General features: G+C 37.7%; 1 protein-coding gene across 1 annotated transcript; it reads right to left on the bottom strand.

Annotated features, from left to right (window-relative positions):
* Window positions 1–3,327: 3,327 nt before the first annotated feature.
* On the bottom strand, window positions 3,328–10,927 carry LOC115920144 (heparan sulfate 2-O-sulfotransferase 1-like). The gene is made up of 6 exons (XM_030975094.1): window positions 10,644–10,927; window positions 8,214–8,389; window positions 7,066–7,209; window positions 6,334–6,416; window positions 5,249–5,405; window positions 3,328–3,600 (listed from the first exon to the last, which is right to left on the bottom strand). Exons 1-6 carry the CDS (start codon window positions 10,786–10,788, stop codon window positions 3,484–3,486), a joined length of 822 nt encoding a protein of 273 aa, XP_030830954.1. The 5' UTR covers window positions 10,789–10,927; the 3' UTR covers window positions 3,328–3,483.
* Between the last annotated feature and the right edge of the window lie 548 nt (window positions 10,928–11,475).

Below are 11,475 nucleotides of genomic sequence, written 5' to 3'. Positions count from 1 at the left end.
CATTGAAGCTATGTACCTCCCACTCACACACGCACACACACGTTCACATTTTCCACGCTTTTCTACAAGCAGCATTCATCAGGTCCAATAAATCGGCGTTTCTCTGTTTTGTCCTTCATGTTTTTTTCCATATGAATATTGATGAAACGTTGCCAGTGAATATGAGTTTTATTGTGTTTTATCAAATATCAAATACATCAATATTATATTCATATATATAACATAAATCATATAAATTATATATAAATCCTAGTACATGACATCCATGATACAAATATATACTTTTTAAATGAGTTTATCATGTTGAACGATTTGATACATCCACATATTATATCTGTAAACTAAGGCTTCTGGGTTTATTTCTTCAAAAGAGTGATTTTGTTATCGGATGAGAAAGATACAGAATGAATATTCATTTCGAACATAATAACATACGAATTACCATGTAAGAGTTTTACCATTCGTTTCGTTTTAACCTAAATGAAACACAACAAGCACACATGGAGTAGAAAGTATTATAAGTCGTTACGATTATGATTTGATTTTACTTTGTTTTATTTTTTAGCATTTTTCCAAATACAATAAGTGAATAACAAAGAACATATAAACGTAAGGCAATATGCAAACAATAGTCACTTAATGTCAAAATGTTATGTACATATAATAACGAAACTTTATATTTCTAATATAATGTATATTATTATAAATTTAAAGTATTATCCGAACTATCTGTGAAAAACTGCAGGAGACCGCAATCATAAGCGATGCTTGGCTAGGATGGTAGCCCCAAGATGGGATTTTAGATAGGTATATATGATTGGAAGTCAATAAACATATTATGTCCAGAGATATTTTGGCAAAATAAAAATCTTAATATATGTATTATCATGTTTTTGTTGATTTCCTGAAAGTCCTTGCGATCATGTTAAAGGTAAAGACCAGTATTGGAAACGCCCCAATTTCAAAAAATGAAATGGAAGCTCTCATTACCAATCATGTGAAAGAATATGTTTTGACTAATACATGATGATAACAAATTTGCCGGGAAACCGCCTACTAATTCATATATTTGGTAAATTTGTTTCTCTCATGGTCTGTGAGAGATATAGGGTAGTCCCATATACATCTTTCTGTGTATAGTGCTTGTAACTTTACGAAGAATGGGCCAAATTTCTTATCATTTTGATGATTCCAGAACCTTGCAGATGCTAGATGCTAGATGATCAACCTTTTCTGATCGATTCCACAACGTTTCTTTCACAATGCAATCGCATGACCATAACTGGTCTTTACCTTTAAAAACAATACCATGCATGAAATTTCAAGTTTAATTTCAACTACCACATACTGGAGCATTGACCTATGCCTAGCCTCCTCGCGATTCTGTGCAGCCGCTTCTTCACATAATCATAGAACATGTAGTCGTATTTCATCCGTTCTTTTAAAATGGAGTATGTTCCCTGAGAAGGAAGCTTCTTATAGGTCGTTTTGAATTTTGTCATCGGTTGACCTAAAATAAGACAAACAGTGGAAAAACGAAAAGAAAGTTTTCATGAGAATTACCTCAAACAAAACAAATGACAGGTCCTAAAACCACACAAATCATGTTAAATTTGTATCCATTGAAAAATCCCCATAATATTGAGTCATATCGACTTTCAAAGATACAACAAGATATCATTACAAAACCATCTTATTTTTTGAGCGCAGTGGCGGATGCAGGGGGTGGGGGCCCGGAGCCCCTCCCCTGGGAAAAACAGGTAAATACAGGTTACTGTTACCTTTATTTACCCCCCCCCCCCCCCCCCCCCCCCCCCCCGCTTCTTCACCGGCTGGCTGTTTCGCCGCTAAATATTTCTTCACGAATTGGACCCCAACTTTGGCCCCCTCCCTGCAGCCAGCTGGATCCGCCCCTGGCTGATCGTCAACAAAACGGAGGTTTTTGCTTGTTGCTACGGCAAGCAGCCAGTGAAAACGAGTTCGTTTAATAATTATAGTTGTGATTAAGTTAAAATAAAACATCGATAGTTCTCGGTTTCGTTTTTTTTCCGGGGCGCACTGTATAGTTCATAACTTTTGATATGAATACAAATCGATTTTCACTCATTTCACGCCGTCGAGGGAAAAGACTAAAATTCTTACTTTTGCTCTCGTCATATATTTTCGCTGCTCCTCCAAATGTTTCTGGCAATAGCTTTTCAAAGACGGCCATAGAGAGATCATACTCTTCCATCACTCCGATCACTAAAAACTTGTCTATGTTGCGTTTGGCTTCTTCCAAAGCAAAGGAGGGGGATATACTGTGGAAAGGAAAGGCAAGAGGAAATCATAGATTAGCATTCAGCTTCGTTATTTTCTTTATAATTAATGTTTTTCCCTTGATAGCTATAAAGATATAGTATAATAATGACACAATGAAAATTGTACAATTGTAATTACACTGGTCGGCGCTCAATTCAACAACACTTTTACTTAAACGTCAAAACGTGATGATTTTCACCACTTTATGTTTTTTAAATGATTGAATTTGATTTTTCGATGTTTTCATTCATTTTCTTTAATCATTGTGACATGTTTCCCTGTACCGTGCACGTAGGCATACATAAACTGTAAGAAAGTAAATTACACACTGAATGCATATATGAATATGGAGTAGATATAAACATGATGTAGGAATATATACCTTAAAATAAAATGAATGAAATAAATAATAAGATTCATAGGCGAATGGGCGAAATGTCAGGGGGCTGGTTTCCCTTGCCCGAAGACAATGTTTCCATGATCTGTTAGAGAGCTAGTTAATGCTATGGTCACATTACCCAAAAGTAGCCTGCTCGGCGGCCGAGCGGCGAGTTTTTAACCAATGCTGCCCGGCGGCTGCCCGGCCACCGAGCGGCGGCCGCCCAGGCAACGTTCGTTTTTAGGGCATCGCTCGGTCGCCGCTGAAGTTTTAGCGCGGAATTAAAATTTGGGCGGCGCCTGCTGACTTTTCACTCGCCGCCCAAATTACGCTCGGTGCCTGGGCGATCGCCGCCCGGGCACCGACCTAATCGATGGGCGATGCCTAATTCCAGCATGCAGCGACCGAGCAGGCTACTGATCGGTCGGTCGCTGCTCTGAAGTCGAAAACAGATACTTTTTTCAATTTAGTGACATCACCATGTCATTTAATTTTGTACTTTGCTATTCCTAGGTAAGAATTTCCATGTATGATTAGTATGAATAATGGATGGTATGAATATGAATGACGTCATAATGACGTCACTACGATTCTAAGCGCGAGGCGATATGGCCTTCCACCAACCGAGGCCCGCAACATCCAGCCATTTTCATTTAGCTATTCATAGTATGAATATTCAGAACTTGATAGAGTTTGCATGTTCGACTGTCCACATAACTGACATTTCTAACAACATCAGATCGTAGTCAGGTCGTAGTGGGATTGTATAGTGTGCAGTGAGCTTAACGCGAGCTTAAAGCGAGTTAGAGGTATAGATACCTGCATCCTGGGGCGTAGCCGCAGAATGATGTAATATACATATTACGGTATAAGCTGAGTGTACATTCTTGTCTTTCCTTCTCAACGCAGTCATCTAGCGTCTGCAAAAACAACAACAACAACAAACAAATATATGAACAAACAAAATACTGAAAACAATGGTATGATAATATTTAATCAAAAATGAGAATAGACACCGACGGGATGGGTAGATCAACTGGGTTAATTCAAGTAAGCTCTGTGGTTAGACCAAAGCAATCACGACTATAAACAGCAAGAATATATCGTTCACCTAGTCATTGAGTGATTTCAAGTACGGTTTTTGGTGTTGGTGTTGGTTATGAGAGCGTGGAAAGGCTGCTGAAGACGGTCAGTTTAGAAGGACGATACCGATCATGCGTGCGCGTTATCGGTAGCTCAACACCAGCCTCAAAACCGAGTGACGTCCTACTCTACACGCGAAAAGTCTTGCGATAAAAGCATAATCCATTCAGAAATTCCAATAAATTGCATCATATCGAATATCAAATGTAAAGTCATATTAGAAAATCAATAGATAAAATATAATTGCTCTTGAAAAACATATATAGCTAGCATGATTTACAGCTGTGTTGACTGTACGATGGATTTTACCTTGGCATGATCGTGAGATTCGTGCCAGATGTCCGCATAGTTACCTGCGGTATACTGCAACACCAACACCAACACCGAACTTGAAATCATGAATTTCCCAATCCCTAGGGGCTGGTGTTGGTGAATGGGAAAATTACACGTAAATCGTCAACACCATCCGCGATACTCGGTTCAGCAGACGACATTCAACACCAGCCCTCAACACAGACTACCGGAAATGCATCATATTTTCCGAGGTCAACCTCAACACCAGCATGACTTCAAGTTCGGTGTTGTAGCTGGTGTTGGTGTTCTCACAACACCAAAACCAGCTTTCAACACCGAACTTGAACAAAGAGAGATTGTGATCACATTTAAGATGACAGTTTTCTTCTTTTTTTTCCAGATTTCTTTTAAATATCTGAACCCGGAACTGGAAAATATCCGGGCAATAGAGGTCAGCCCCTCCCCCTTCTCGGCACCCGGCAAAAGTTTGCCCTTACGCCCATGATAATAAAGGATGTTCACGCTGATGGTTGCCACACTAAGTTGAAATCATTCAATTCGTCCCATTTAAGCAAGACAGATTTTAATTTTATTTCATTAAAGGTAATACAAAGTTTTGGTATGGGGTCATGAATTCGTTTCAAATGAACATATTTGAAGCATATGCGATTTTTCAATATTCAATGATCGTTGTCGCGGTTGAAATCGAATCTAAAGTGATGACATTGTAAATAATAAACTATTTATGATGTTAAAGCTACCTCTCAAGACTGATATAACTTTAGCTTTAAAACAATGTTGTTGTTTTTACTACAATCGACCAATTTGTATATCTCCGCTTGGAAATTGTATCTCAGAACTGCATATTCTGAGATTGTCATGGTCGCAGCTACCATGGAATGGCCTTAAGCGCTATTTGAAATATTTGAAATTTACTGGGAGCACAGGTAAATTTTTGATTATTCAATTTCTCGAAAGCAGAAGTGTTTTAGGAACTAAATTTTACAGTGCTTATAATACATCTACAGGGGCATCCAAATATATAACAATTTGAAAGAATTACTATCCATCCCAATTTTCAAAATTTCCAAAAACTTTGAATTACCTTTAAGAAAGATTCGTACTATTTACCTCGTTTGGAAGTGCCATATTTGAGTCGGCCTTGATGTTTTTCTGGAGCACTTCTTTGCTCATGTCCAGGTCCCCATGTCTTATGAAGTAGAAATGAGACTCGAATCGGTCAATGGGGTCACGGATCATGCTCATCAAGATGGGCTTCTCGGGCGAACTGATAAAGAGATTGAAGAAAGAAGAAAATGAGGGTTTAAAAAACAAAGAAAAAAAAAACGAAATTATAATGATTTTTAAATTCATACCTTGGCGATTGCGAGCCATACATACCCCTTAACCACCCACCGCACTCCCAACCTCTCTCTCTCTCTCTCTCCCTCTCTCTCTCTCTGTGCGTGTGCGTGCGTGTGTGTGTGTTTGTGTGTGTGTGTGTGTGTCTCTCTCTCCCTTAACCGCCCCTTTCTCTCTCCAACTCTCTCGCTCTCTCTCACTTTCTCTCTTCCCCCCCTCTGTCTCTCTCTCTTTCTTTCTCTCTTTCTCCCTCACTCACATGCAAACGATCAACCCCTCCCTCTCCCTCTTTTTTTTTTCTCTCTCTCTCCTTCTCTCTCTCTCTCTCTCTCATTCTCTCTCTCTCTCTCTCTCTCTCGCATTCTCATTCTCTCTCTCTCTCTCTCTCTCTCTCTCTCTCTCGTTCTATCTTACTCTGAAGCACAAGATCAGCCCCTCCTCCCCCCCTCCCTCTCTCTCTCTCTTTCCCTCCCCCCCCTTCCTTTTCATCCTTTCTGTATCCTTTTTCTTTTCACCCACACCCCTCCACCCTTACCTTCCTACCTTCTTCAAAACAAATATTCCTTTTAATTATATTGATTTTTACTTTCTGCGTCATATTCTTTTCTTATCATCTCATTCTGTTCCTTCATACCTTCTTTTTTTGTTTTATTGTTTCATCTATGAAAAAAGTACATTTTTCCATATTAAAAATTAATGTTAACGAATTTCTTTTGTCGTTATTTGTGTCTAAAGTATGTTAGGCAATCTATGATAAATTACAAAAGCATCCACCTCTCTACCGAAAAGAAAGGGCAGATTGCCCGCACAACGGAAATTCCCCCAAAAATGGCTGTAGGGAAACTCGAACTCACCGATTCATGTTGATATAGCGGTAATGGCCATGCAGGATAGCTCCATCTTCAGCTTCCAGCAGTTTGGAAGAAAGATGCTTCCTCTGGAAATAGAATTACCATGAGAGACTGCCAAATTGTGTAATAAATACAAAAAACAAACAAATTATAACACATCTATGCCGTTGAAGCGATGATGAAATGCATTTCTCATAATAATGGTTATGATGATAATGATGATAAATAATAATAACAATTATTATAATAATAAAAATAAAGATAATTACAATAATGATAATAATACAAATAATGATAATGATAATAATAATAATTAAAATAATAATTACGGTAATGATAATAACAATAATAATAATAATAATAATAATAATAATAATAATAATAATAATAATAATAATAATAATAATATAATAATAATAATACTAAACAATGATAAGAACAGTAACAGTACTACTACTAATGACAATAATCATAGTGATAATACGATATACAAACATATAGGTAAAATATTTTGAAACCAATAATGGGAGTTGCCCCCAGATACAGTGGGCAATTTTGTCCCTTGCCTACCCTCTCCCGGAAGAATTTTATTTTATTTTTTAAAGGAAATCCATAGCTGGTTACCGAAATGGGAATATTTCCCAACGCATACAAAACAAAAAACAAAAAAATTATTCCAAATCAATGAATAAGTCTTTTTTAGGAAGGAAACAATAATAAATAGTTTGTTCTTACAACTTTGGAGACGTGACGCTTCCCGAGCAAGTATTGAATGTTGACTGGTTTACCGAAATGATGCGCGTGCCGTAACAAAGATATCGTCCACACGAAAGTACGGCTTCCACACTTAGGCATGCTCAGGTATAACACAGTTTTATTCTAAAAAAGGATATGAATGGTTCATGATATAGTACACTGTCGCTCATATAGTCGGAATGTTTTTTTTTACCCCAATTTATGCAATTATTTTGACAATGATTTATTCCTAATAGATCTAGATAATAGTATACATTCTCAGATTTTATTGAATAATAATTTACCAGTGTTTGTTTTGCGTGACTGCTAAAGCATGTGTATGCTACTATGCTTATCAACTAGGGGACCTACGCCCTTAAGTCATAAATGACAGTAATGAGGATTAATGCCCCACAAAAGGGCACTAATATGGCACATCGACACGGTTTTGATCCTGGGGCCTCACAGTTACGAGGCCATTGCTTTGCCACTGAACCATGACTGTACGCAGCAGGGGCTAGGGTAGGGGCAGTTCCCACAAATAAAAAGAAAAAAGAAAATGAAATAAATTATCAATAATTCATTGAATTCCCCCCCCCCCCGGTCCCAAACGAAAAAAAAATCTTCTGTGTGCCCATGCCTTGAGCCATAATGCATGGCCGTACAGAGGATTTTTTTACTTAAGGGCGTAGGTCCCCTAGTTGATAAGCATAGTAGCAAACACATGCTTTAGCAGTCACGCAAAACAAACACTGGCAAATTATTATTCAATAAAATCCGAGAATGTATACTATTATCTAGATCTATTAGGAATAAATCATTGTCAAAATAGTTCCATAAATAATTTTAGGGTAAACAAAATATTCCAACTATATGAGCGACAGTGTATATTAAATGATAGCATTAGCGTATTTGAAAGGGTTAGGGGGGCAGTTTGCCTCTCCCGACAGATTTATGACCAAGAAAAGGAAGTGCAGTAGCTTTTGTAAATAGTTTGCAGGTAAATGGTATTAACAGAATCATTACGATTCAATACGCACGAAATATAAACGAATATATCAGCTCCCTTCATGGTATGGCTTTTGATCGTTTATGTTTGTCATCGATATCGGACCTAATATAGTTCTTTGAAAAACTTCACCCCTTACCTTTGCATAAACTGGTTTCCCGTAGAGAGTCAACTCGTCCTCATCAACATTGTCCTCATTCACCTCGTCCTTTGTGCATTCATACCTCGGTCCCGCATCGGTCATGGACTCGTTATAGATGATCACAGGTTGTATGTAAAGGGATCCAGAGAGAAAGGAACTTACTTCCCGTTTGTCTATAGGAGAAACATGATCATAGTGGTGGTGACGATAAAGATGAAAATGATGGTGGTGCTGATACTGATGATGATGATGATGATGATGATGATGATGATGATGATAATGGTGATGATGATGATGGTGGTGGTGATGATGATGGTGGTGGTGAAGATGATGGTGGTGGTGATGATGATGATGGTGATGATGATGATGATGGTGATGATGATGATGATGGTGATGATGATGATGATGATGGTGATGATGATGATGATGGTGATGATGGTGATGATGATGATGATGATAATGGTGATGATGATGATGATGATGGTGATGATGGTGATGATGGTGATGATGGTGATGATGATGATAATGGTGATGATGATGATGATGATGATAATGGTGATGATGATGATGATGGTGGTGGTGATGATAATGGTGATGATGAGGATGATGATGATGATAATGGTGATGATGATGATGATGATGTTGATAATGATGATGATGATGATGATGATGATAATGGTGATGATCATGATGGTGGTGATGATGATGGTGATGATGATGATGATGATGGTAATGGTGATGATGATGATGGTGATGATGATGATGATGATGATGATGATAATGGTGATGATGATGATGATGATGATGGTGATGATGATGATGGTGGTGGTGATGATGATGATGATGATGGTGATGATGGTGAGGATGATGATAATGGTGATGATGATGATGATGATGGTGATGATGATGATGATAATGGTGATGATGATGATGGTGATGGTGATGATAATGGTGATGATGGTGAGGATGATGATGATAATGGTGATGGTGATGATGATGATGGTGGTGCTGATACTGATGATGATGATGATGATGATGATGATGATGATGATAATGGTGATGATGGTGAGGATGATGATAATGGTGATGATAATGGTGATGATGATGATGGTGGTGGTGATGATAATGGTGATGATGATGATAATGGTGATGATGGTGATGATGATGATGATGATGATGATAATGGTGATGATGATAATGGTGATGATGATGATGATGATGATGATAATGGTGATGATGATGATGATGATGATGATGATGATAATGGTGATGGTGATGATGATGATGATGATGATGATAATGGTGATGATGATAATGGTGATGATGGTGAGGATGATGATGATGTATACAAAAATACATGATAAGAGTGGCAAATTCAGGATCATAGTTGCAGAAGGAGCAAGTGTATACAAAATTGATATAGAGGGTGTCTTAAAGGTAATATAAAGTTTTGGTATGGGGTCATGAATTTGGTCAAATGAACGTAGTGGAAGCATATGTGATCCTACAATATTCAGTGATCGTTGTTGCAGCTATGAAATTTATGAAATTATAAATAATAAACTCGTTATGTTGTATAGCTCCCTCTCAAGGTCAAGATATTAATAAAACAATGTTTCTTGACTAAAATCGACCGATAAGCTATTCCCGTTTGGAAATTATATATATCACAAGTACATATTCGGAGATTTTCATGGTCGCAGCTACCATTGAACGGCCGCTATTTGAAATTTGTATATTCAACTTCTCTCGAAAGTAGAAGTTTTTTAAGGGCTAAATTTTCTAGTGATAATAATACATTCACAGGGGCATCCAAATATTTCAAAATTGTAAAGAATCACTATCCACCCAATTTTCAAAATCTCCCAAAACTTTGTATTACCTTTAAGCAAGAATTTCCTCTAGACCTGGACTCTGTTTTTTAAATCCTACAACTCATTCAGTATAAATACGGGGATGGTGACAAATGACAATTGGCTACGGGTCTAAAACGATTTCCCTGACAAACAAAGTAATACTCCTTAAAAAGGGGTCATCTGATTGGAAGTTTTCTACAAAACGTAATACTCATTGATAAATTACTTTTTAAATGTTTTTTCAAAATGTTGGAAGCTATTTTTGTCTAGAAACAATGACAAGCACCAGCAACAAAAAATGTCATATTTTATAAATCGGGCGGGGCCTTATAAAAAAGAATCATGGTAGTCATGTTTTTTTTTTGTCCAAATTACCATCCACCAATGTATCAAACAATGAAATTATCTGAACTTATCATTGTTTGATACCATGGTTACCATTGTGGATGGTAATTTGGACAAAACAACCATGGTAAATGGTTCTTTTTTATAAGGGGCGCGCCGGGCAGGGAGGGATCACCCCTCCTCTAAAGAATCCCCCCTTCGTGTGGTAAAATCTGCGCTTCCATACCTTGTAATTGATTTTCATCCTGGAGTTTGTACTGACCGGAGTGACCACTCCACCTCGACGAGCCTTTCATGGCCAGATACAGGCCTGAACTGATGATAAATACCAACAAAACGATGAGCCTAGATTTATACCTTCCTATCGCCATCAGAGCGGTTGGCAATAGTTTATGGTATCCAACATTTACAAGAGAAACTACGTCATGAGCATAGTTTTCAGTCAGTTTACAAGTTTCCACCCATGTAGACGAACATGAACGAGGTAAAGTCCCATGCAACAGCTCTTTCAAGGTGCGGTAACTTACTGCTTCTATCAATGTGTACTGACTTCTTGTGTGTAGCAACTCCAGACGTGGAGAAGGGAGACGAATAGGAGTGCAGTATTAGAAGGATTCATTGTAAGACAATTTGCCAAACGGATTTTGCCAGGGTTTTTTATTTGCTTTGTGTGTGTGTGTGTGTAGACGTGACGTCATCGACTTTCCTGATGTCCTTTGTGATCTCGGTTATTTAGTGGAGTATTTTTTTTCCTGTCAAAATTGTCTGCTTTATCAAATAACATATTTTTTTTCTTATTTTCCCTTATTTCATAGTCAAATGTTCTTGAAAGTCAAAATAGGGTGTCGAAACAACGGGAGGGAGACCTGTTTGAACAAGAACAGTTACTAATTATACCACATTTCCACGCGCTTTATTGATTGAATGCCAAATTGCCGGCACAAAAGGGTTTCTTTTGTTGGAAGCTTCTTGCAAATTATTTATCCCGTGATTTTACTAGCTTGGTACAAGATTATCGTATTTAAAATTAAGCTATCAACTATCAAATCAACACTGCG

This window comes from Strongylocentrotus purpuratus, unplaced genomic scaffold (genome assembly GCF_000002235.5).
Source record: "Strongylocentrotus purpuratus isolate Spur 01 unplaced genomic scaffold, Spur_5.0 spur5_contig_867, whole genome shotgun sequence".
Classification (NCBI taxonomy): Eukaryota; Metazoa; Echinodermata; class Echinoidea; order Camarodonta; family Strongylocentrotidae; genus Strongylocentrotus; species Strongylocentrotus purpuratus.
This window is presented reverse-complemented; position numbering and strand designations above follow the sequence as displayed.

Coding starts and splice junctions, on each gene's coding strand:
- LOC115920144 (XM_030975094.1), bottom strand. CDS start 10,788: ATGGCGATAGGAAGGTATAAATCTAGGCTCATCGTTTTGTTGGTATTT. Junction 8,390..10,643: donor GGATGAAAATCAATTACAAG/GTATGGAAGCGC, acceptor TTTCTCCTATAG/ACAAACGGGAAGTAAGTTCC. Junction 5,406..6,333: donor CGCTATATCAACATGAATCG/GTGAGTTCGAGT, acceptor TCTCTTTATCAG/TTCGCCCGAGAAGCCCATCT.